The sequence below is a fragment of the Fulmarus glacialis genome, unplaced genomic scaffold (genome assembly GCF_000690835.1).
Source record: "Fulmarus glacialis isolate BGI_N327 unplaced genomic scaffold, ASM69083v1 scaffold33667, whole genome shotgun sequence".
NCBI lineage: Eukaryota > Metazoa > Chordata > Aves > Procellariiformes > Procellariidae > Fulmarus > Fulmarus glacialis.
Genome location: NW_009225743.1, coordinates 6,361 through 34,173, shown reverse-complemented (window position 1 = coordinate 34,173; position 27,813 = coordinate 6,361). Strand labels below are relative to the sequence as shown.

At 34.5% G+C, this 27,813-nt stretch overlaps 1 protein-coding gene across 3 annotated transcripts; it reads right to left on the bottom strand.

Moving 5' to 3' along the window:
- FMR1 (fragile X mental retardation 1) lies at nucleotides 1-27,813 on the bottom strand. Of its 3 annotated transcripts, XM_009582577.1 has the most exons (16): nucleotides 27,793-27,813; nucleotides 25,854-25,906; nucleotides 24,689-24,782; nucleotides 23,582-23,653; nucleotides 23,153-23,301; nucleotides 21,943-22,036; nucleotides 21,744-21,860; nucleotides 16,841-17,011; nucleotides 16,676-16,754; nucleotides 13,688-13,797; nucleotides 12,262-12,429; nucleotides 10,141-10,227; nucleotides 7,544-7,739; nucleotides 6,036-6,215; nucleotides 4,576-4,658; nucleotides 70-2,755 (listed from the first exon to the last, which is right to left on the bottom strand). In XM_009582577.1, the coding sequence occupies exons 1-16, from the start codon at nucleotides 27,811-27,813 to the stop codon at nucleotides 2,594-2,596; spliced, it is 1,836 nt and encodes a 611-aa protein (XP_009580872.1). In that variant the 3' UTR covers nucleotides 70-2,593. The 3 variants fall into 3 exon arrangements, with proteins under 3 accessions (XP_009580874.1, XP_009580872.1, XP_009580873.1); XM_009582579.1 differs by lacking the exons at nucleotides 12,262-12,429; nucleotides 27,793-27,813 and having other exon boundaries at nucleotides 1-2,704; nucleotides 25,854-25,910; XM_009582578.1 differs by lacking the exons at nucleotides 12,262-12,429; nucleotides 27,793-27,813 and having other exon boundaries at nucleotides 25,854-25,902.

Genomic DNA, 27,813 nt, shown 5'->3' with positions numbered 1-27,813 from the left:
TTTTTTTTCCTTGATAAGGTTTTATACCAACTCTGAAAAATCTTAACTTCCCACCACCATTAACAAAAATGCATTTAGTAAAGAAAGGAAACACAAACTTTCTATTTTCATAAGCATTTGTTAGTTCATAGGCTTTGAGCTTAACCCTACTGAATTTAGGCTTTGGCATCATTCACAAATACCTCTCACTCTTTTTAAAGAACTTTATTTTAAAAATAATTTTAATTCATTAGACCATACTTTATAAGTTACCAATAGGACGAACCTGAACTCAAGCATCAGACATTTGTTGCACTTTTAAGTTTTGTAACAACATGACTTTTCAAAATAAAATTGTACATTTAGATTCACAGTTTAATTTGTTGAAATTTAATAACATTTAAAAACACTGGAATTTGAATTGAAAGGGATACATGTTAAGCACACAAATACTGAAAAAGGTCATAACCCCAAAATGCACTTGAAAATGGAATGCAGCTAATTAATCAGACTGTAGTTTAGTAATTTCACATTTAACCTAGTTAGCACCTTAGTGAACTCAACCACTGAATGTGAGAAATATAGTGCATGTAGTGTGACAACTCAACAGGTACTACACCATTTCATAATTGGATTGCATTTTCTTGAGCATTATGTGCCATATTTTTGAAAACTGGTAATATTTTAGAAGTCTTCTAAAACGTGTAAATAAACAATGGCTACAGTTAAAGTCTAAACAAAGAAATACTTTCTCTCCACTTTTTTTAAGTTGAGATTTTTAAAAGCAATCATTTATAAGGATTGCATCAACATCAGTTAGCAGAGGAAGATCAAACTTTATTGAAACTGCTTGCATACAAAATATATTGCACTATAACCAAACAAATGTCAACATAAAATCCAATCTGTTGTAGCTAATATGTACAGAGAATATTGCCCAAGAGCAGTTACATTACAAGGTCAGTCTACCTTGGTTAATTATCTACAGTATTTTAAACCAAACAGCTTACAGATGATGTGTGCAAGGTACCAATTTCTGTTTTCAAATACTATACATTCCCAAAATAAATAACTAGAAATTAACATTAATGTTTGGCAATACTTTTTAAGACATTTTTATATTTGTTAAATCATGTGCAGTTCGTTGCCATTTTTAGTATGCTCACCTGTATGCAAGGAAAAAAAAGAATGGAAAAAAGCAAAGAAACAAAACTCACAAAATACATCAGAGGCAAGGTCAAATTTGTACAATTCTGTACATAAACAGTGGCTCTCCTTCTGGAGTAATCTGAATAAAAATGGATTAAAATGAAGGTCCTTATACAGTTTTTCCCAGTACGTTTAATGTGTGATCAGAAATAAAAGAAAGCACAGCTCCTCCCACCACTTCCCATCCTCCCCTGGTGTACGACAGTACTTTGGATCAAGTTCTGTGACACCTTCAAATTGGCTGGTAATTCAGACTTTGTACCTCAAAATATGATGAATTTTTGTTCTACCTCCAATATCTCAGACTACTACATCTGTACTTTCCAGGGCATTACACGTGGTGATTTTCTTCCTACCTCTCCTGAGATAGTCCCCAAATTAAAATAAGCAATTCAAAAAATTCTGGGAGGATGCAAAACATCAGCGCTTTAAACTGGTCATCTGGCCAAATAGCAGGCACACATTACTAGCTTGTGAACACGTTACACTTGTTCCCTCAGTAACAATGAGTTTTTTAGTTTTCCACAATGGAAAGGTTTTTTTTATTTTTTTTTTTTAAAAAAAAAAGCTTCTGTACTGCCTACAAAGAAAAAAATTACACCCCTTTTTCAATAACACTATTTGCCAAATCTTCAGTGCAAAATAAATTTCCTATTCTTATAACTGCCTAACTCAATGTTTATGTAAGGAAAAAATTATGGAAAGCATGCACTTGTCTATAAAGTACTAACGTCTGACAAGGATTGCTACATATATTTTACATTTAGTGTTACCAACTCATCTTCCCTGATTTCTGCATCCAAATATAATATTCCTACCTGCCAAGATATAAAAAAGGCACAGATCATACAACTTTTTTGCTAATGAAAATGACAATTGTTACATCACACATATTTCAGGGTCCACTAAAATATTGAAAAAGGTGGACCAGAATGTGAACTGACACAGGACATAAAACGACATAGCATTTCATGAAGAACTTGTAAGTTAGATTGAAAACAGAAGCCAATTTGATTACTGCAAACACTATTTATTCTGAAAATTGAAATTGAGCAGTGAATTTGACCCGATGTGTTAAAATGGTACAACTGAACAGAAAGTTTACCAATGCACAGCTCAGTATTTTTAAAACAAACAAAAAAGAATCTTTCATTGTTTGAACTGCAATATGTACTTGAAAGCGATTTTCGGAAATTCAGATATTTTTATGCAAATATTTGAATAACTTCTTATTCTGAAAACAACTGCATACTGTTGATGTTAAAAAAGGCTAACAGAGAACATATGTTCATTTCATGCCCTGCGCCATCTTGCCTACTATTTGTCTTTGGCCTAACAAGTTTCTCTAACATGGAATAGGAATTACTGAAACAGTATAGGAAATGTGACTTTAGAATTATGCAGTTTAGGGTACTCCATTCACCAGCGGCTGTTGACCATCTGCGCTGTCCGTTTTCTCTTTCTTCTGATTACGTTCTTTACCCGTGCGCAGCCGACTACCTTCATTGGAGGTATTCTGTAATGTTTTAGTGTGGACACTCCTTTCATTATTGCAGTCAATTCTGATCTGGAACAAGTCAGAGTTATATAAAGCATTCTCTTCCTTTCATCCACCCCTTATGCATTCGCTACCTTAGCAGCCTGGGAGAGCACTATTGATTAGTCAGAAGACACAAATAGTACTACACCCTTATGGCTTTGTTAAATGTATCCAGCTGAAATGGAGAGTGTGTGAATTCTTTTCTGTATAAAAATGCTACATACTTATGACCTAAAAAAAAGGAAACCAAAAAACCTCCCATCTACCTAGCCTTGGAAACTAAAAAATTTTTTTTCCAGTATGTTTGTGCAAGAGAAAGTTGAAAAACTAATAGCAGATGGAACTTTGAAACATCATTTCACTTTCAATAATTCAACTTTCTATTTGTTGTATACAAACTTTTTTTTAAAAAAAAAACAAACCAACAACATAGAAAAGCTGCCATGAAATGATACTAATACTCAAAAAAAAAAATCTACTCAACCACCTTTTGAATGTGAACAAAGTTTCACTTAATCCACCAAAAAGACTTCTGCGGCCTTTTTAAGTGGTCATAAAAAAATTCAAAAAAGCATTTTGAAAGCAAAATTTTTATGCTTATAAAGGGGGTAAGCCCTTATTCCTTGAAATATTACGAAATTTTTACAACTCGATCAGTCAGTTTCAACGATATGCAAGTACTTATTTTCATACAGAATATCACCTCATTGAAATCTCAGAGTAACAGAAAAATCACGACTTGTTGATAAGTGCTTTAGTTTCTTTTTCAGCACCACATTTCTCTACTGTCTACTTCAAACTTTGTAAGTTAATTACCGATTAACTATAAAAGCTGTGTGGCCGTGAAAAATTTTTTTTTGCATGTTAATTGTTTGCATTTCGGTACTACAGGTACTACACCTTCAAGTTCAGCACTCCCACTTGGAAAACTAAGCATTTGGTCACTTGTTCCATTTTTTCCCCCTCTCCTTTCTTAAACAGGCTTTCTAAAACCAAACCAAGAGTCATCTCAATCTTCCATCAGAACCATGACTCCTGGTAACACCACAGAGAAGGCGGCAGCTTGCAGCTGCTCATTATTTCTTCCTCCCAACATAACTCATCCTATGTGGTAAGAGATGGTAGAAGGTTTGCACATTATCATTTGAAGCAAGAACAGTTTCCATGTGGGGAAACTTAACATATGTACATAAAATATCAGCCTGAATAACTTTATGCAACAAAACATATTTGAAAAAAATTGTAGAAATATCTTTACGAAAGGCTATAAAATATTTAAAGTTATAAAATATTTCAATACATGACGTGAACAGTTTCTTGATGTGCATTTTTAACTTACTTTCTAGATTGCATAGCCTTCAATTGCAAATGTTTCATTTAGTAGTGAAGGTAGTTTCTGAAGCTTAATCTTTCTTACTCTGAAGATTCTGGCTACAACACACTTTCTCTTTTTATATAAAGCGTTAAGGATTCTCCTCCCTCAGGTATATAGGCGACAGACAACAATACACAACGCAGCAAGAAAGAAAAGCTAAAAACAAAAAGCTAGTAAGAACAAAGACTGAAATCAAGCTGGTTAGTAAATCCCTGGGACTCGTGATCAGAGTTCTAACCAAAGGGAGAGCTAAGCTAACATTATGAAGTTGCATCTTTACACAACTTGATATATTGAGATTCCTGCATATACGTTACAAAATGACACAGAACTCTTGTAGATCTGATTAGGGAATTAGGGAATAAGGAACTACAAGGCTACTGTGTTGCTTGCGGCTTTGAAAACTCTAATGTCAGTATATGACACTTACGCAATTTTAAACAGTGCAGAGTTCCAATAAGAGAAAAATTACCTCAAGAGATCCATCTGCTGTTCTCCCTTTTGCATCTCTTGAGTTACGCTGACGGTTATCTGTTCGTGACTGTTCATCATTTCCTGTAAGAGGAATTAATCAACTAAGTTGCTCAACAAGGACATATGATGATCTTTTACTTAAAATTTATGCAAGCATAATAGGGAATTACTTCAAAATTTTCACGCTAAAGAACACTAAACAAATATTCTTAATAACATATAACAACAGTTCTTAAACTGTGGGCCAAGAACCACTGAAGAAAATGTTCTCAGGTGTTAATCAAAGTAGACAAAACCACAGTATTTAAAACCACCACAGTTTAAAAGAGACTGTCTACTGACTGAAGAAAAAACACCTCTCAAAATGATTAACCATAGGAGAGAACTACACAGTCAATTTTAGTGAGGTTTAACATGTTCACATTTTTTCTAATGGCTTATGAGCTTTCTAAATTCCGCGTTATCTTTTTTCAAAAAATCTTATTAAATTAAGCAATACCCATACTTTGAAAAAAACATTTCAAGAAATAAGCAGAGTTGTAGACAAAAATATTTAAACAAATAAATATAATGAAGTATCACATTATAACATGTATGTGTTTAACTTAAATAAGTTCTCCCATCTTACTTTTGCCTGGTCCTTTCCATTGAACACAAATTACAACCTTATATAATCCTGTTGCATGAAAATCAAATACAAGGGAATATGGATGGCTGAATGAGTAAGACAGATTATAAAATATTTTTCTGTATCCATTAACAAACCAGAACTTGATTCCTTGACCTCCACGTGTGACGGCACAGCCCATAAACTTGAGTCGAGAAGCATATTAGGAAAGCAAATGATTTAGAATGCTATCCTAATTTATTTATATTGGGAAGAGAGGCTTTATATAATGTATGAAGAGATACTGGGATGGAATGCCTCCTGAGCAGTTCTACAGATGACACCAAACTCTGGAAAGTGGTTTGATACGCTGGAGGTCAGGGCTGCTAATCACAAGGATCTCAACAAGCTGAAGGAATGGGCTGGCAGAAAACTCATTAGCTTTAAAGATGAATCCCAAGTCCCACAGCTTCAACAGGACAACTCCACACAATAGCACGTGCTGTGGACTGACTGTGTATTTAGCAGCTCCGCAAAAGGAACTGTCCTGGTGGACAACAAATTGAATAAGACATGAGTGTGCTCTTGCAACAACGACAGCTGACTGAATAATGGGTTGTGTTAGTCAGAGTGTGGCCAGCAGGTCAAAAGAAGGGATTACTCCCCTCTGCTCAACATTCAACACATCTGAAATAAAATATTCAGAGATCGACAAAGTGGAAAGGATTCAGGAGAGGACCACTAGGATGGCTAGGAGGCTGGAGCAGATGACAAAACAAGAGGTTGACAGAAGTGAGTTTGCTTACGGATACCAACACTGACCTCTTTTTCAAAATTAAGTCTACATTTACCTTTGAATCCTCCGCGACCCCTCCCTCCTTGCCCTCTCGCACCACCTCCACGTCTTCGCCCATCTCCTCTACGAAGGTAGTTGTCTCGCTCCTCTTCTGCTGGGGCTGCTGACCAATCGCTAAGTTCATCTCTGTGATCAGATTCTGTTTCAGAAGCATTTGATGCTTCAGAATTAGTTCCTATCAAGAGGACAAAAAAAAAATCCAAACATGCCAGTGCAGCTTAGCATGAAAATACTATAGTAGAATGAAAAAAGTATGTTTTTCTTTTTTTTTTTTTTTTAATAAACCGTTCTGGGATTTTTTGCCTCTCAACCTCTATAACATACATAATGTATATTACACACATTTTTGTATTACTTCTTCAAAAAGTCAAGACAGACAAATAACAGTTAGAAGTGTTTAAGATTAAGTAATTGTGCCACACGTTTATAGTTACTTGGTGTTATCAGCCTATCAATATATTACTGAATCTACTATGCAAATGTACTAAGTCTAGTAAAACATAAGTCTAATAGACTAGACTTTCTTTCACATTTCTAAAACTGAAAGTTCTGAATATAACCTGTCCTATCTCCCCTCATCACCGCAACTCCTCTACGAAAACTCCTCTATGAAAAGAAAAAAATTCCATCATGAAACAGCCTGTAACACACACTACAAAAGCAGAGAACAAAGTTAGAATGCTGGAAATGTCTCAAATCCAAAATAACTGGCCATTACAATTTTTCCAGTTAACAGATCACCTTCACTGATAAAAGCTGGTTCTTTTCCCCATTTTTTCCCCCCATAACCCTGTTATTAGCCAGGTGAGCTCACATCTTTTAAAAACATTAAAAGGGCTTCAGCACAAAAACATTAATTTTGTATTATGTAGTATGTAAGCTAAGACTGTCTTATCAAGCTCATACTACAGGCCTTTCAGTCAGGACAAACACCAGCTGACCTACGTTATGGATGATGAAGTAATAGATTGCTCTGAAGAAGCACAATCCTGAGAACTATTCATTAATGAATTATACAAGGTTTTAAAGAGGAACACTATATTTTGGTGACTATGCTCTTCTAGTTAAAACATAAAAGTTCAATTTAATATGAGGAAAATAGCTTTTCTGCAAATTGAGCTACATGCTATTTTCACTTATATATATTTATATTAGGATAACCTCTTACAGGCTCAAATGAGAACTGAGGCTTTATTATCAGGAATTGTTCAAAATAGAGGTAAAATACCAATCCTTGCCCTAAAGAATTCATAATGTAGAAGACATAAGCATGCTGTAAGAGACAGGAGCTACATGGAAGTAAGTTTAGATTACATATAAGCACTACATTTTACTTTGGAGTATTTTCTACAGCAGAAAGCTCTAGACAATCTTCAAATATTAATACTCAATATTAAATGAATTTCTGTTTTAATAGCTCTGTTTCCAAGTCCAGTCTTTTTAAAGAAATCAAAAGACCAATAGGCCACTCTTAAAACTGTAAGCGTACTTCTAGTTACCTACCTGAAGCATAGCCTGGACCACGTCTGCTATGCCCTCTGTTTCTGTAAGGTCGACTACCGCGTCCAAGTCCTGGACCATCATCAGTCATGTACCCTTTTTCCTTATCTGTACGATTTGGTGGTGGCCTAGAAGTAGCTCCAATCTGTCGAAGCTGCTCATCAATTTGCAATCTTTCCAAACGCAGCTGGTCCACTTCCTACACAAACACAAGTCATATGTAACCACTATCTAATCATCTGAATGTACAGACATGCAGTTCTCTGAAAGAAAGAGCACTTAAGTATTGCACTAATAATCTATTTAACACTTAAATAGTAACTCAGCTTTGAGAATAATTTGTGTACCAAAAAAAAACTTTCAAATATTCAAATCTGTTTGTTACCAATACAATTCTCCCTGTGGCACAGTTGGCAAGTTTAGGTTTGCTTAAAATATCAAGAAAAAGCACTCAGATCAACTGTTTTCAGGAGATATAATTAACTATACTTCAGTGTTAAATTTGAGATCTTTACCCTTAAGTTAAACATTCTTTAAACAGAGAAATTAACATTCCTTTATTTTTGAACACAGTAATATCATCCATTTATAGCATTCCACAATGGCATAATTTAAACTTTTTAGATTCCAACACAAGCTTCTTACACTGTTGCACATAACAAATATCAAAGTTATTAAACAATTATGATGTAATAGTATTGTTTCATAAAAAGGGCTAGAGGTTACATTGCTGTCAAATTCTACTTAATTATAATGAATAATACCAAGGAAGTGAGGAAGCATAAAAGCATAGAGAGCAAAGTGCTGTAACTCAGGCATAGAAAGAGCCAGCACACAGAATTCTTACCACACATAACTAGTAAAAGAGATAAACACAAACAATAATTATTTACAGCGACACATATTCATAGAGTACTTCTGTCAGTTTGAGATGTTGTCTAGCTAACATCAAAAAGTGGCGACCACCTTTTTTTTGTTGTTGTTGTTTTTTAAATTGGGGAGAAAGTTTTTTATGAAAGTTTCAGCGTGATATTGGAAGGCACCTCTGGAGATCACCTAGTCCAGCTAGGACTTTGACAAGATCCCTCGGTACTCAGGGATGCATCTCATCAGGTCCCACTGACTCGTGTCTATACCTTTTTTTCTTCCCCAGATGTTCCCTAACTCAATCTTCCTTTAGGAAGGGTAAGTCTTCATTGCTCCAGACTCTCCCATTGGTTTCTGGGGCCTGGTATTTGTTAGGACAAATCTTATCAATAAAAAACCAAAGTAAAGATGACATTCAGTACCTCATCCTTTTCCGTTGTGACCAAGTTCCCTACTCTGTTCAGCAGCAGGCCTGCATTTTCTGTAGCATTCCTTTTGCTGCCGATATACCTGTAGAAGCCCTTCTTGTTACGCTTCACATCCCTTGCCATATTCAACTCCAGATGGACTTTGGCTTTCCCAAACTCATCCCTGCACACTCAGATTGTGTCTTTGTATTTCTCCTGGGTCACCTGTCCTTACTTCCACCCCTTGTATGCTTCCTTTTTATATTTGAATTTTGCCAGAAGCTCCTTGTTCATCCATGCAGGCCTCCTGTTACTTTTGTGTGACTGCCTGCATATCAAGAGGGACTATTCTTGAGCTTGGAGAAGGTGATTGTTTAAATATCAGCCAGCTCTCCTGAACCTGTTTTCCTTCCAGGAATGCATCCCGTGGGATTCTTCCAAGCAGATCCCTCAACAGGCCAATGTCTACCCTCCTGAAGTCTGGGACTGTGATCCTGGTATTAGTCTTTCTCCTTCCTCTCAGGATCCTGAAACTTCACTACGTAAGTCATTCCAGTCAAGTCTGCTTTCTTCTTTTATAGAGAAATTCACTACTTCAACTTGATATAGTACGTTTGATGTTGATGCCCTATTGTGTATCTTTTACAAGAAGTTTCCTTAATAAACCTTGCCTGGAGGCAAGGAGAAACACAGAAAATCTTAAAGGAACACGTCAGTTCCACGTCTTGTTAGTGAACCTGAGGACATTATTCTGAAACTGAACCATAAGGCAACAGACCACTAAGACGATAACGTTTTGTGTGTGTGTATGTCAAATGGGATGAGAAGGGCGAGATCAAAACCTCCAAGAGAAGAATCTATCCTCTAGTTGTTATACAGACTGATGAACACTGTTGTATGTGCCCTTCTGTTCAGAAAGGTTAGAAGGACAGTACTAAGAGAAAGTGACCCTAATTGACAATGAATAGAATGAAATGCCCACTGTATACAAGATCTCTGCATAGAACGCTGCTTGCTTTGCAGTTGCATGAGGGACTATTCCTTGTATACAAAGTTGTCAGCATTTTTTAAGATAGATTTTTAAAATTTTTTTCTTATTCATTTTGCATTCTGAAAAAAATTGTTTTTCCACTCCATCCTTCAGATAAATGATTCTTTTAATAAAACATGGCTTTTAAAATTAGTCTTTTTAGACTGAAAACCTGTTATAACACCAATTTTTCAACAGCTTTTGGGGCCCGAACAGATTTTGATCATCATCTTATTGTTACTATATTAAGTATAGATAGAAAAATTTCAGTGGTAAAGCAGCATCATTTTCCTCACCTTTAAATAATTAAGATGATAATCCAGAAGAACAGTTGCGTTAGTGATGCTATCCTTGGTTCCCACAAACACAAATGGTACCATTCCCTAAAACACAATAACAGTAGTCCTCTGGTTATTGATTAGGCATCAAACACTGAAGAGAACCAAACATATTACTGTAAAACTTAAAAACAATTTTGCAACATGGATAAGCATAAATTAAAAAGTAAATGAGACAATAGTATTTTTAAATTTTGATGTTGACTAGAATATGTAGACTAATTCCCTTTACGCGAAGAACTTTTTTTTTTTAATAAGAAAATTTAGATCGTATGCATCACAATGCCAACATTTATTTTCCTAAACAAGTGAAAAAAATAAGAGTCAATTCAAAACACTTCAGGTTTCCTCCCTCCAAAATCAATACCACCTTTGCTGATCACATCTACTCTTCTCACACCAGGTTCTTTTAGGCTACACGTCAGTAAAGAAATCTTTCATCTTTTAAAAAAGTTAATCAAATCAACACCACGTCATGAAACAAAACTTGATCCTTCTTGAGAATCTCTCAGTTTATAAAAGGCAAGCAAAAAAATGTGCAAGAATCGTTACTTCAGGTAACGATTGCTAATTTACACTTCTTCTACCTTTCAAGCATTTTGTTTAAGCAATTCAACAAATACCTGAAAAATATAAAGCTGGAAATTCTAATGCCTGAAATTATGACACTTGGAGATAAAATATCTAAAGACTAACTTAGGCGGCCAAAGCAGGCTAAGAAACCTACCTAAAAGGGCCCCCTGAGTGCTGAAAACAACTAAACTTTAGCAGATACAAGGATAATTTCCACACCAAAACTCCTGACACTAAAATAGGTTTATGCAGCATTTCAGAGGTGTGATTGCAGCCCACACAGACCTAATAAGCTAGCTTTAAACTGCTTGACTCTTGCACCAGCTGCAGCCTCACCATTGCAGTATAAGCTTCACTGAGGACTGCAGAAGTCAACCTGAAAGTCTTATAAACACTCAGCTGCTACACCTATGCCATTGCAGACCCACAGCTTGGCTACACCTACTGAATTAATTTAAATTTTGTTTTGGTATCTCATCATGACCTCTAAAGACACCTTTAATTGTCACTGTACACACACCCTTTACACGACTGCATTCCAAAGGAGGGTGTTTTTGCAGAAGTGAAGTGATTTGAGACACAAGTGTCTTAAAAAATAATACACACAGAGTATGCTGAGGTTCCCTAAGAGTGGCAAGTCTATAATTTGTCTCTGCTTTTTTTTTTCCCTTGTTTTTTTTTTTTTTTTTCTTTTACATACAAACAACTTTTGTTAGATCTTACACATTTGCATTAAATAACAAGGAAAAAAAAATTACACAATCCTCTAATCCTAAGAAATCTCAACACTAACTCTAACTTTCATGAGCATTAGCAATCCTTTAGCCACAGGCACTGTTGACTGAAATGATTTCTTATCTGGGGTATTTTAAGATTCATAAATAACCCGATAAAGAGCAATGAAATTTTTACTAAACTGGCATTAACTAGCACATAGTATCAATTATTAGAAGATCACAAAACAACTGCCTGAAAAAGGAATTTAAGGAAACAGCTTGTTGTTGCTTTTAGCGGTGTCTTTTAGGTATAGCAATGCCAACTATTAAGTATATGAGCTGGTAACAATGTCAAGCAATTTTACCCATACAAAAGCATCAAAGTGCCTATTTATCGAACCTTATTTCTGTCTTCAAAGCAAAAGTACCAATCTTCAACTTAGTTTCAGTGGTGAATACTGAGCAGACCTTATGTGCGTAAGAAATTTAGAGATAAGAATAATATACACTACTGTAACAAAACAGTAGCCAGCTCATTTTAAAAAAATGAAAACCCTGAAAATCCTTTTATAAAATTATGGGAGTTATGAAATTGCACCTGAAATTTATGGGCAGTATTCTAACATCTCAGTCATAAGAAAAAGAACCCAATGCTGTATTAAAATTTAAAACTGAACTACTGTTCTTTACAAAAAGAAGGGCAGTAATATCCAAGTTCACACGTGGGAAGATTAATGTACCTTTATTTCAAATATGAAATACAAATAAACTTATAAGAACTAATTCCTACCTGCCAAGATTTGATCCCAGGTTTCTGTGTTGCTTGTGGTATGACACAACTAACATATGAAGCAGCGTAAGCAATGCCAGTGTTAGCAATGTCATTAACAGGTAAAACAGAGATGTATGAATGCAGAGCTTGGCAGGTAAAAAAAGCTTTCAAGTTAATCTTTAAAAGCTGCATTTTGGATTGAAGAACGTCAACAAATAAGCTTTTTCAAGCCAGAAGAAAAAAGAAAACCTGACATACTAATCGCAGCCGTGACTACTTGCTCTTTTACCCTTCTATTATTCTGTAGGCTGACACATTAAAAATGTTGAAAGTTTTAGCCTGCAGCAATAATAGCACCCTCTTGCTTATTAAGCTAGTTCAAGAATTTTATGCTGCAAGAATTTATCATTAGAAATGAAATATGACATAGCAGTGAATCCTTTAAATCTAAACATTGACTATTTTACCTTTTCAGATAGATGTAAAACTAGTAAAGTAGTTAAAAAACCCCCTGTACTTAATTGCTTAGCCACCATTTACAGAAAGATGGAAATTGGATTGTGGGTCTTCAGTAATAGATTTACAGTGATAATACAAAGATGAAATAACTACTCAAGCAAGAACGTAAGAGTTCCAGAAAAGTATTTCATATCTTATTCAAAGTAGCAAAGGTTCCTTACCTGGTACATATTTAGATTTCCAGATAAATTAAAGACAGTTCAGTTTTCTTTAAGCACATTTCACATTTGAAATTGCAGGGAATCTTTTTGCATTGAGATGTTAAAAGCTTCATGCCTGAAGCTTTCCTTGCAAACCTGCAACCTTTCCCCTCAACACAGCTCCACATAAAAGCACCTCAAATTACAAAGTTCAAGACTTCATTAAGGCCCTTTACAAGGCTGATAGCCTTCCTGTGCAAACGTGGAGTATCACATTATTCATGCTTGTTTTTTCTTTAGGTTACAATTTACAGGCTATTGTGACTTTAGGTAATATTTAAGAAAAAGAGAGGTTTATACATAAAGCACAAGCCTTTCATTACAATATAAGAAATTACTAATAAAAATTTAAACCAGGTAAAATCCTAAGAAATCAAACTCAAAGCAAATTAATGAATGAAAACAGTAAGTTTCACATATATTTACAGCTTTGCGAGTGCTGGGAAAAAGTGTCACTGCTTCTAACAGGAATAAAATGAAATCTCTAAGAAGGTGCATCACCAAAAAAATTCACAAAGCATTTTTCAAACACAGATAACAAGGCAAATTTAAATAAAAATGCCTCTCAGCATTAACAGGGAAATACAGATTCCATCAGAAAAAACACACATTAATCAAAGCTTTATCTTACCACTACGAAGATACAAGGAACAATTTATTTTATCACTGGGTAGAATATAACCACCAATTAACACATACAGAAATCACATTAACTGAAAACATACCTCTTCTTGTGGAATATTTTTATCATTTTCAGCCTCAATTCTTACTCTTACAACACCAGATTTGTCCACTATCTCCTGAATCAGTTTTCCATTTTTTCCTATTACTTTTCCTACAGAAAGAACATACAGAACATTCCACCTTTAGGATTTTCCCGAAAACCTGAGAGTATTACTATACTCTAATTAAACAAGAGTATTTAGTACCAATGCAAGAACTTGTCAAAAATGACTTAACACTCCACAACAAAGATTTAGTTAACGAGCCATGAACTAAAATGTCTAAGTAAGCTTGGGGCGTTAACTTTGGTAATGTTCCAAAGCAACCACTGCAGCATACAGGAAGAGAGGTACTATATTATTATTATACTGAGTATAGTTTCCTTCTTTTTCAAAGCTGCTATAAGACAACAAAGGAAATTCAATCACAAATGCCTTACCTTTGTATAAAATTATTTGAAATTACACATCTTGATTACAGAAATATTCAGTATCTTTCATGCTTATTTGGCTTTTCTTTGGTAGGTTTAAAATAACTTCAATGATTTAAAAATAAACATTGATGATTGCATTAAAAAAAACAAACTCAAAAACAAAACCAAAAAACCCTTTTACAATGCCTTAACATTTGCTCTAACTACCTTTTGGGTAGAGAACAAAGCAAAACTCTTAGTTCATTCACAAAAATTTTACTTGATGAAGTTTTCTGATACTACCGAAGATACTGTTCGAGCCAGATGTAAAATTCGCTTCTCTGAAACTGAGATATTTTAGAGATATTTGAAAATAGTTGGTAATTCACTAAAAAGTCAAAGATAAAAATGGAAATAAATTATCTTAGGAATTATCTTAGGAACCAGACATTCTAATTTGAGACAATGAAAATGAAAACTTCAGTTCTCTCCAACCTAAGCAAAATAACTTGCTGTCTGAAAATTGACAGGAAAACTGAGCTACTCGGGAGGTAGTAAGGACAGGCCATAACCTTCAATTACAGCATTAAAGAAAAGCTTAAAAGAGTGATGTAAAAGATGTTTTCTGCATGTAACAGAAATAAAGGTGTTGTGTTTTTTTTTTTAACAAAACTGCTGGAAAACTTGCAACGTAACCTTTTTCACAGGCACATCACTGAAATAAAGGCAAAAAATACTGAGTGAATGACAGCTCTTGTTTTGCTGATACAATTAATCCATGAAGAGCAACTTAAAACCCACTTTTAATCACATGGGACATTGTTCCTGCTGCTCAAAGCTAAACAAATTTTCATTTTTGTGTTTCAATTTTTCTACCATGAATTTTTAAATCCTATGTATCTGTAGAAAACATGAAAAAAGATGGCCAATAAGTTCTTCCTTGATGACAAAGGCTGCTCTTAGAGTCAAAAGCTTCTTCTGAGTACTTTATTCCATTACACATCACTGGCAAATGTAACAGCAGCTTACTAATAAATGTAAAAAAGCCATGGTAGTGATTTTTTAAAAGTCAAGTATACCAAACAAAAAAAAAAAAAAAAGAAAAAAGAAAAGAACGAACCTTACACTGGTTGTCCCAATGAAAGAAATGTATCTTTTTAAATATTTGTTTTTAGTTAGAATTCAGCAACATACATAAAAATCTTTAAAAGTAAGGAAGGACTGTATGCATATATTTTTAACCTATGTTTCAGGTTATAAATTTCCATACAGCCTTTAAAAAAGCAACATCTTGGGTGGGGTTTTTTTTTTGGTTGCTGTTGTTTTGTTTCTGCTTGGTTTGAAAATTTTTGAAGGATAATTAAGTAGAAAAATGTTTGCATTTTCTTTAGATTAAAAAAATTCAGCATATCAATAATGTAGTAAAAGGAAAAAAGCCTTCTGCCTTTTTAAAGCAAATTATTTAGTTTTCTGGCAAATTATTAGAAATTTTAAAAAGCAAATTATCAAACACAGACTATTTTGGATATAACATATGGTTCAGCCAATTTTATATTCTAAAGGATCCAGGCCAAGAAGCAGAGTAGAAATGAAAACCTGACAAAACAGAAATAATTGCAAAATTCTAAACAGGAAACAAAGAAATTGGAACCTCAAGTTAAAATAATGATGGCAGCTTATCATTTTTACTTATCACCAGTAGAATCAGGGGAGTGGGGAAGGGAAAACTACTGTTTTTAAATCGATTTCAGAGCTGAGGTATCACATTTGTAAGTACTTGTCCCATTGCAGAATTTCACACTGCTTCAACACCAGCTTTCATACACTGCTTGACAACCTATTAAAGTATTTGCTTTTAGAGGTATATTATACTGTATAGTATTTTTCCTGTTCTTTTCTTATCTACTGAATTAAGCCATGTATTTTTACGTTGCTTTGTAGCATCAAAAGCTCATTAAAAGACTTCCCCACACACACAAGGGCTGCATGCATCCTTCAGGACTTTTTTTAGGGTGTTTGATAATGGAAATCTATTAGGTCGTCTTTGGGGTATTTTCTTGATCATTGGGTACCTTAACTAGGCTTTCAGTTCATCCCACAGTGCTGCTTCTAAACAAACTGTATTTCAGATGTAAAAGGACAGGAAAAAAGACAAATACAAGTCAAATAAATGATTCAAAATATACTAGGAAAATATGAAACTGCAGAGTCATCTGTTGTACAGCTGAACTAATCTCTGGACATCTTTGGAGGAAGTAATTTAATTCTTTGACTGAATTCAGAAGCTATTCTACTGTGTATTTAAACATCAGCACATTGCTTCTAGTTTAAGATATCCCTGAACTGCAAACCAGGAGGTAATTTCTTACAATGTACTGAAGGTGCGTCCATAAAAATTAAGCATGGAGCTGGAAAACAAAGCAAAAAAGCCCCAAACCCCAAAACTTTGTACCACCTAGAACCCTTTCACAAAGGGAACGTCTTCAAACTTTTACCCTGCCACCCTTCTAAAAGTAAAAACCAGTTCTTGGAAAGCATTTTTCCTTACTATCACAGTTAGCCTCCAGAATTGACATACCTACTAAATTTCTTGGGACCTGTATGACATCTTCAGCAAATTCAAGGTAACTTCTTGCCTTTTTCACTGCATCTTGATCCTAAAATAGATAGATATATGAGAGAAATGAGATCCATTTTCCCAAGTGGTTTTTTTTTTTTTGAATGGCTAAAGAAGGGAACTTACCTCTCCATAAATATGGAATGTGCAAGTATCTTCATCAAGATCAATAGCAGTCACTCCAGGGACTTTTCTGGCTTGCTGAATATTAGCACCATGAGTGCCAATGGCCAAACCCATTAGGTCTTCACGTACAACAAACTGTTCATGAAATCGTGATGCAAGTTGTCTAGAACTCTGAAGAAAAATATGATAGCTTACTTTGATTTTTAGTACACTGGAGAGAGAAATCAACATAAATTTAGAGCTGATTCTTTAATCAGGTACTTAGCCTACTTTTTATTTTAATCAATCCTTTTAATGCACTTACTTTCACTTAAAAAGCACTGAAGAATCTTCTTCAGAAGTCCTAATATTGCCTTTTAAATATTAAGGCTAGCCTCTAGTTGTGTTGACACTTCTGTATTTTGAATTACCACAGAATATCTACAGCTATCAAGAGTTATCAGGTAAGACAGCATTCATGTAGGTTTGTAAAATAGGAGCTGTGTTGATTATTAAAGCAAACCCTATGATCTCTGAGAAAAAAACTGCACTCATTTCAATAGGTAGGGGAAACAGCAATAACTCAATCACCGGACACAAAAGTTACATAGAAAACAGAGTAACTATGGGTATCTACTGCACTTAAAATTAAGAATCCATACCTATGCAAGACAACACAAAATTAAGGTATAACTGCAATACTTTGCTTGAATTCAGAGAACAATTATGTTAAGAATTTCATCCAGGAATCACATTTCTACCAAGACAGAAGGGTCAGTCTGAGAACTTGAGATTGTCACATGCTACCAAGATAAAATTTCTTGTTTCAGCAGGGCAGCAACAATGACTAAAGACTATACTATTAAAATGACTTTCAATCACATGTTTGAGGCTCAGTTACTCTTGAATTAAACACCTGGTTACTATTTTGCAACTCTCATCACCTTTGCATGCAACTGCTATGGTGTAACCAAACAATACAAAATGGCTTACAGAATTATAATGAGCACCTCCTATATGAAATAAGATACCAAGAAAGAAAAAGAAAACCCAACAAAAGAGCAACTTTTGGATCTGGAAGAGGATTTTCAAAATAACTGAAAAAGCATCACTAGAATCCTGGATAAAACTTGCAAAAAATATACAAAACAGGAAAAAACCCAAACAAACTATAACTCCAATGACCACAGTAAACAATTTCCTAAAGCAATCCTGAGTTTCCAAGAGAACTATGTTAGCGAGCTCTGATTTGATGCACAAGTATGCATATACATGCCCATACATAAAATACAGTTTCAATATTTTAATTGTATAAAGCTTCCAGCACACAGCAACCATGCAGAAGAGAGCTGGGAACAGAGGGAAGCTTTTGAGAAATATCTTGTAGCACACTGGAGTTGGATGGTGCTGAAAATACTCAAACATGCAGGAAACCTAGATTTTGTCAACACCCATACAACCCTGCACTGATATGAGCAGCCTCTGTCAATTCTAGGTGGCTCAGATTATTAGCATGAACAGACCTCATGACTGCAACGAAAAACACTTGGGAAATGCTGAATTGCATGCAGTTCAGAACCTTCAAGCAAGTGGGGAAAAAAAGATAAGCGGACGCATTATTTTCAAAAACACATGTTTAAAAAGACTAAAACAATGACTGATAAGTTTCTCCTACACAGCCTCTTCATACTTTCAAAAAACAGACAGTTTTCTTATAGCATGCTTGTGCTATATGAAGCAGGAAGATCACTAAGTTTGGTCACCCTGAGAACTAAAAGAAACATATGGAGAGAAATCAGTAAGATATAAACATACAGAACAAAATATATATTGTTAATGATAATGCAGTTGTCATACATTTAAAGGAAGTTAGTACTTAAATCTACAGAGAAGAGCAAATATAAAATGTGTAAAAAAAAGTCATTATTTACCATAGTGAGTAAAATTCCTACATAAAAACGTGGACACTATCCACAAGCATCTAAGCATAACAGAACACAGGAAAGTAACAATAGTTTAATGCATCAAGGGAAGACAGAATTTCCAACCGTGATAATCTATTAAGTAAAATGGAAATAGTGTTTTGCAAGGAAGAAAAAAGATCAAGCTGTATATTATCTTTCCAGAGCCAAGATATATAATCCTATATATGTTTCTGCATCGCAATCAAAGCTGTAACTACTGTGAAGACATATGCAAGCACACTTTAGCAGTTTAACTGCAGCAACATGAGACCCTACAGAGGTTGAAAAAATATCAAGAAAGTGCCCACAGTAAGCCTACTCTGTCCCAACTAAACTGCTACTGTTATCTGACCTGCTTCTGCTTAAAGTTGTTGATAAATATCCTGTGCTAAATCACTGTCACAGAGAATTTGCTACACTAGAGAGTGTCATGAAATACTTGATATACTCAGGGAGCTCTATTAAGCATTTTATTAGCTAGATTACAGACAACTCAGAAAGCAAACATTATTTTAAATGCTCACAGATCTACATTCTAACAGCTAATCCAAATGCTGATTTACTAGTTGACATCTGTTATAGACCACCACATGAGAGCAGAGAACAGGATGATCAAGTCCATGATCAGTTGTTAACACAACTATCTACGATATGTAGAAAAGGTGAAGCTACATCATCACTGGGGACCTTGGCTATGACAGTCAAACCGTAGTTATATTGCTTGTACTAAAATATCATTAGCTTTTCTGTAAATTATGTATTATAAGGTGTATTTTATTTAAACATAATCCTGTATTCTACTTCCCTCCAATAAATTAGTAAGAAACAACTATGCAAATAATGTATTAATACTTGCTTAGAGGCCATGACTGAATTGCATTTAGATAGAATAAAATACAAACCAGAATGCAAAAGTACACTTGTAAATTCAGGCTTTTTAGTATGTCAAAATAACAACTAAGCCACACCTACTGGGAAAGAACGCAAACAAAAAATAATTGGTTATTTTACTTGATGCTCTAAAAGCCACATTTGAGAAGTAGAGCCACGCAAGTCAAGAAGCTAATATGCAGAAAAGAAAGAAGGTACAAGATACAACAAATGGAAAGAAAAAAAACAACCAAACAAAAAAGCTGGTGTAGTGATTATGGCTCAGAAAGCAGGAAAGGTAGAACTGCTAGAAGAAAAGTGGCAGACATTTAAAGTTCAGAGAGTGTAAGACACAGAAAGGAGTTTATTTGATGGAAACAATGAAGTATTAATAATAATGCAGTAAAGCCCAAAGCGTTCACTAAATATTTCTTCTGCAGATGGACATGTGCAGTCTGTTTGTATGTCAGTGTCTCAACAGAAATCATGAGTATGGTTTTTACTATCTGAAGCTTTTCTTTTCAAGTTTGGTTGAAGTTGATTTTATATTTATTATAAGTACAGGAAAGACAAATGCCAACATGAAAAATACCAGCAAACTTTTGTCACACAAATTACAACTGTGTGTATTTAACTCACAAAAATCTTCACTTAAGTACTGCCTAGGTAGAAACTAAAGTCCAGTAATGGTTTCCTAGTGAGAACCAAATCAAGTTCTCAAGTCCTTCACAGCAGCAGAAAGGTTCAGCCTTACAACAAGAACCCAAGATTAATTTGGGAAAGGAATCAATGACAACAGCTGTTGGTGCATGCATTTGTGGGGGCATGTAAAGAGAATTAGCTCTAAAGAGGCTGTTGTTCTTCCCACCTCCAAAATAATACTTAGCACTTCAAGAGGTAAACTGCCCACACAATTGTCAGTTCTGGAGGAAGGCAGAGAAGACTGGATTACTGAAGAGCTACAGTGGGGTGCTCAAAAAGGAACACCAATGAGAAGAAACTGGTCCCTTCTTGGTCTTGAGAAAATCAAGACGCAAACAAACTTGGATTACAGCTCTGAAATATAGACGTCAAGAGACTAAAAAGAGAAAAACAGAAGAGAGAACTTCTTGTAACAGTTAGTACACCTACTGGATACAAGAGGCCTGAACTACTACACCACATCCCACTTCAAGCTAAAACCAAACAGATGTAACCCTTGGGGTGGGGGGGAATGAAACCTGGCTCTAAAGCAACAGAGCTTGTATACACCCATGTAAAACTGAATTACAAAAGTTCGAGTGGTACTTCTAGTTCTTGACAGTGAATCTAAAAAGAAGTTTTCAGAAATGTTGCTATTTTTTCTGATTTGTAGATAGGAGAAAAACCATGAAGAAGTGTTAATTTTACTGTATAAAGATCCCCTTATTTCCTAGCCTAGTCTTTTTCTTTTTTTTTTTTTTTCCCATGGACAAGTATGAGTCAAGCTTCTTGCCAGTCAACACCCACTCTCCAGTCACAGGAATATCAGAAGCTGTATCTGCTGTAAGATGATTTCCTAACATTTTATCTATAGACAAACCCATCCCCTCGTACATCCTCCCAACATCAGTCTCACCCCTGCCATCTCATTTTCACTGTGTTGTTTTGCAAGATCCAGTTCTAGCCCATCTCAGTATCATGCCACATTCACTCCCATCTATTTTTAAAAACAGTAATTCAAAGCTCTTGAATACGTGGCACTATTCGAGCAACAGTCTTTTTCTGTTATATGCTTCAAACTTTGAAAGAAATACATGTTTGTGTGTATGTGTGTGTGTATATATATATATATTTGTATTTAATCCCACAAAAAATCCTGCTGAGTAAAATGGGATTGGATAAAAATGAGTCCTTGCAAGAACAGCCCCTTTAACCATAAACTTCTTTGTTGGGTTACATCTCCATCTGCCTCTTTTTAACACCAAGAATAGTATCAGTACATAATAATTACTTTCATCCCAATGCAAGTCCTATCAGCTAACAAACGCACAGCTTTTGGGGTGGGTTTTTTTGTTTGTTTGTTTGGGTTTTTTTAACTCAAATTACTTCAGGGAAAACAAACAACATACCTCCAGCTGTTTGCTAGCTTCTTCATTTCTCAGTATCAGGGATAACTTGGTACGAAGACTTCGAAAGTGCATATCAATCAGCATATTTGCCCGCTTTGTTGTTACATCATTGATTGACTAAATTATGAATAAAGAAAACAGTTGTTTACACATGAACTTTTGAAACAAAACCACTGCCAGTGGTATGGTTTGTACTTACCAAAATAACAAGCTGGTGGTTTTCAGAATCATATGTTACAGAAAAAGCTCCAACTGCCTTTTTGAAGTCCTTATGTGCAGATTCTTTGGCACACCTAGGAATAAAGATGCTACAAAGTTAAAAATAGCAACTGCTGCATTTACTGCCAAATAGATTAATTCCTTAATACGAAGAATCTAAATAAATATATCTAAGTTCTCCCTCTTAATGCAGATGTTATTTTATTCTGTTATCATCATTTTACTCATTTTTCTTTCATTTGTTTTCACATGAGTAGGATAAGAAATATTTCAGAAATTTTCTGTATGTACATCTATGAAATGACAAACCAGTTAAGTAAAACTACATTAAAAAGCTATAATCATTACAATCGGCAAGTCCAAAATTTCAAACACACCATGAACCAGTATGATGCGACTTCACTGTAACAACTGCAGCATTCTAATGACCTTATGCTCATCTCATACTGTATTTTGCTTCTCCAGGCTTCTTCTGTCCACTCGCTACATAGTGAACTTGTGTACTGCAACATTAACTTCAGAAATTTAGTTTAACCTGAATTTATAGCTTATTCCACATTGAGGCAATAACACGTATTTCAAAAAAGCAGAAAGTGATCTGAAGCTAAAAAAAAAAGGGGAGTCAGTATTAATCTGAGTTTGAGAGCTATATTTACATGAGAAAGACATGTCCGTGTTCTACGAGAAAACTAGCTGTTTCTGTATCATACTATGGGAGGTTTGATTATTGCACAACTATTCCCACAGCCATCATCAAAACGCCTTATGCCCTACAATATAAGGCAGCGTTTTCTTTCGTCATTAAATACCAACTTACATAGATTGTCAGATTCTCTGTCAATGCAAGAGTGACCACTTGAAAATTATCAATAAAATTGACAAAGAATGGATTCAGATTAACCTGTGCACATCACTGAACAGCTGTAAGAATAAAAATCTTAATCTATACTGCACACAAACCTTAAGACCTTGAAGAAAGTACTTCCTCCTCCGGGACTAAACTACATTTCAAAAATCACCTTTTCTATTTCTGAAGTATGAGCATGTCCACATTTGTATTTTCTACATTCGTATATGAAAATTTTAAAAGTTAATTTAGAGCAGTAAAAAGCATTTTTATTCCTTCTTGTCTCAAGCTCAAGAAGTTACCCACATTTTGAAACAAGTTACAAAGAAATGCTTGTACTTACATTTGCCTTAAATCTTCTGGAACTGCCAGTTTGATTTTATGAAAAGTATCTTTTGTTGCGGGTTTATTGGGGTTCACAGATCTCAAACGCTCAATTGTGACAATTTCGTTGTATGTAGCATCACAGGCTGCATATTCTATTACGTAGAACTGATATAAAAATAATAAAATCATCCAAGCCACACATTTTATGACAAAAGTGAGCATTACACTATTAAGTGAAAGGCACTTCTGTTAACTGTACAAGTCAAATTTGAACTTTTCAGATTGAGGTTAATGGTAATTGCAACAGTCCTAACCAAGAAACTCTTTGAAAATGAAGAGGGACAAGTTAAAAACACCGTGCACATCAATATAGAAAAACAACATAAGAAAAATAAAGTATAAATAAATATAAAAAGTATATATATGTATATATGCATATTCCTACCTCACCCTTTATCATTCTCACTTTAGCCAACCACCAACAGCAGGGTTCTTTTTCATTTGCCCTGGAATAAACCTAAACAAAATACATACATTATATATCTGTAGCATTCTTAAAAGACTTCACAGAAGCTGACACTAACTAGTATGATCAGGAACTCTGCTATAGGAACAAAATCCAGCAAAATATATTGGTATAGAAAGTCTCTAATCTAAGCATGTAACAGCTGAAATGTCTATTGTAAATACAGGTAGGATATAAAATTATGTATATAAGATTGTACGGATAAATAATATTGTACCCAATCTACTGGCATTAGCTGCTCCACTGTTGCATACAGTCAGAAGAGAGGTAATTCAGCCTTTTACATCTGTTAATATTTAATCAACAATATTTCTAATTGTGTGTAGGTCTGATGAGGTCCTACCAGTGGATGGAAGGGAGAGGACACATATCTACACTTCTTTAGCACATATATGATATTGGCTACATCCACACCAAGAAGTTTTGCCATTTCCTTATCTTTCAAATCCAAATAAACTTAAATAGCATGCAAGCAAAACGTAAGTCTTGAACGTTCTCTTTTTTAAAGTAATTATAAAAATCAATTTTATAATTTTATAAAATAAGGAAGTGTTAGCAATGTGTTATATTAAAGAGCCTCTCTCTACATATACGTAAGTATTTACGTATACACATACATTTTTATATTTTATGTACACACACACATAATGCAAATTATCTCATTCAGCTTGAAGTTTTAGTAGTATAGACATTATTAACTTACAGCTGAAGAACTACAGTCCAGCCTCTATTTCTAGATCAATTCAGTTCTGATAAAGAACTGATCTGTAATCAAAGAAACGCTGATCACGTTCGTAAATCAGCATGGAGGTCATGGTACATGGAATTCCAAAATAGCTATGTGGTTTACAACTGTCAAAATCTCTTTTTGATGACATGCCTGACATTGTGTTTTATGTAGTACTTGGAATCAAAAAAGGTGACAGCATATAACATGGAAGCAAGCCTTCCACCGGCTTGGCTGACATTTTTCACCCTGAGTTCTCTCACTTCTCAACACCAATGTTGTTAATGGAGCATACATACCTCTACTTCATCACTTTCATTTATATCTTTATTATAGCCTGCAGGTGGTGGAAACCTCACATCATGGAATGGTATTTGTCTCTCTGGTTGCCAGCTAGAAATAAAAATACAGTCAATGGCCTAAACATTTTCACCTTCTTTGTAAATAGAAATCAGAAACATTTTCAATCCATTAATTTTACATTTTTAAATTTTGTGGAGCTTTTGTGCATATATGTATTAAAGGTAATGTGATCCAATGTATGAATAATAAGAAGAAACACACCTAAGTGACCATTAAGCATCTTAAATGAATCCCTGATGCTACCTCCACTGTTATGAAATCTTCAGGAAGCAGTTTTTACTCTATTTACAGTTACAGGTTTTAACCTTAACATCAGAAACACATGTTGAAAAACATTACATTACATGTTTGGACACTTCCTCCAAAACAAGTCTGTTTCTTCTTTTTCTTTGGTTCTACTACAGACTATGAAAACTTGATCAGAATTTAGTCTGCACACAGTTTTAATTTTCAGTTTCTTTAACAGAGGCTGGATAAAATAAGCATGACAAGAAAAGATTATTTTTAAAGAAACTAGAAAACAATTTCCAAAATACAACAGATGATGCCATAACAAAGATTCACAGGAAAAAGTATATAGCAGTGTGTTATTTCCTTCCTGAAGGAAATGAAACCTGAAGTAAATGGTATAATGGAAGGTTAACTTTTTATGCCCTTAAATGATGGGAAAGGAACAACATTTCATTTCTAGCTTAGAAAACTGGTATTTATCAGTTATTTATAAAACAAAGTTTGTAATAATGTGATCTGCTAAATGTAAAATGAGACATTCACATGAGAAAGAAGCAGTCATGGTACCACTGCCGACCTATTCAAACATTGGTTGTCACCATGTAAATTCAATAACAACATGTTATCTTCCCAACAAAACCCATGTTACTATAGTTTTGTACTTAAAAATATTTAAACAATTAAAAGCATTTATACAGAAATGTCACAACACAGTAAATATCAAACATAATTCTAAAACATGCTAGCAGCAAGCTTAGGGTATCTAAGAGATGCTACTCTATATTATTAAGCTATATTTAGGTTAATCAAATGCAAGGTTGATACTCTGTATCATTTATAGGTATGGTATAACATCAGCAATACACTTACTTGTTTTCAAATGCAACTGTTATAGAATCTTCATGCACATCCTTTACAAATGCCTGTGTAGAAATAAGGGTATAATTATGGTCTGTTTATGGATATTTTAAAAAATAATTTTAAACTCATACAACTTTCACAAATATTGATGAAACTCAAAATTTAAGTATGCTTTCAAGTCAGTCTTTTTAATTTTGCAATAGACTTATACAAAATGCATACTGAAAGCTGATAACCTCCTTGGGTTCATGACTACTAGAGTACTGATACACAGACAGAATGCCTGAAACTATACATGCATTCTTCCTACTTTTTATAAGTAATGGGAGAAGTTACTAATGAATGACAAGATCATTCTGAATATTTTTGTAACTAAAGTTTAAAATGTTTGATTTTATAATCACATTTTGTATATTTTGACACGTGTGGAAATTAAACCACGTCAGTGGCTAAAAAAAAAAAACCTGTCTCTTCTCTCTTTTACCTCAAGGTAAGTTTGAATATCACACTAGCAAAACTCATCTACATACATTTCAGAACAGTTTTCCCCTTATTTAATTCATCACACTTAACTTCCGTAGTGTACAAACTTAAGATAAATGCCCTGCAGCCTTCCTTCAGTTTTCTTCTGGGGGATGGATAGCAGTTGTGCTAAGCCTCCCATGCAACCACGAAGCAGAGTACAGAACAAAGATTCGGCACCGAGAGGGCTTTTCCTGCCTTACGCTACTCAACTGACCTTTGATCAATTTTCAGCTTTAAGCATGAACCCCCCCCCCCCCATCTACAGAACAGCAAGATCAATACTCAAAGAACTTTGGGATTTACCAATGAAAATATTTTTCATAGCCTCAAATGATGGAGGTCACGAGACAACTAGGGATGAAAAGATTGGGGTTTTTTGTTTCCTTCTTTTTAAGAATATCTCTACAAACTTCTGAAACAGATAAACATTGGTGAAGTGCTGCATATTCCACTAATATTTGTCCATATACACTATATCCTTGCAAAGTAGGTAGATAAAAACCCACGAGCAAGACTGAGTATAAAAGTTTGTTCTACCAATGGAGATCCAACTTAGTAGATCAAAAAATTCTCAGTAAATGAAAAACTAATTTAGCAGTAACTACCGCTTCTGAAGAAGAGTTAGTTAATGAACTGTGGAACACTTTATTCTCCTCGCATTTCAAGTTTTCAAGACAAGAACAGCTGTTACCTCTTAGAAGAAGGTAAGAGTTTCTTTCTCATATGGAATCTAAATGGTTTTAAAAAATTCTTCTGATATTTTTCCTTTATAAAGTATTCCAAAGTATTTCCTGAGTTGCAGCAGTATCTCAGTATCAAACAGGAGCAATACCCGATAACTGATACAGAGCTCCAAGAACCGGTTATACTAAAATTAAGCAGTACATGCGCACAAGTGTCATTACTCAGAGATATTCAGTACAAGAAAGAAGTGCAATGCTAGTTAATAATCTGAAAATAACTAATGCCACCTTGAATAGAAGTCAAAGCAAAGCCACAATGACAATAGCAAAAAATGGTTTTATACCTTGCTCACCTCTCAATACTGTAAGAATAAGGTTACCGGAAAGTTTATTATGCTAGCATCCAAAGAAGATTTAAAAGTCTCTAATAGTATTTACATAATTACATATTTCAAAATTCCAAGATAACTCCTTCCAAGGGAATTACAAGTATAGCTGATATTTTTTGATGACATGATACAAAACAGATTTAAGACCACATATCAGGATCATGTTGCTAGTAGTACAGAAACACTATTTACATAAAGAGGCAACAGAACTCCCAGTTGATCATTATGGATACTGAACATTTATCTGGTGTTTCATATTGCTGTGTCTTCTGTAAGAAAATTCCAGAACTGGATATACACTTGACAAATACTAGGGTAGTCCTGACTCATTTCGCAAATTACACACATCACCATCAAAGGCTCCACCCACAT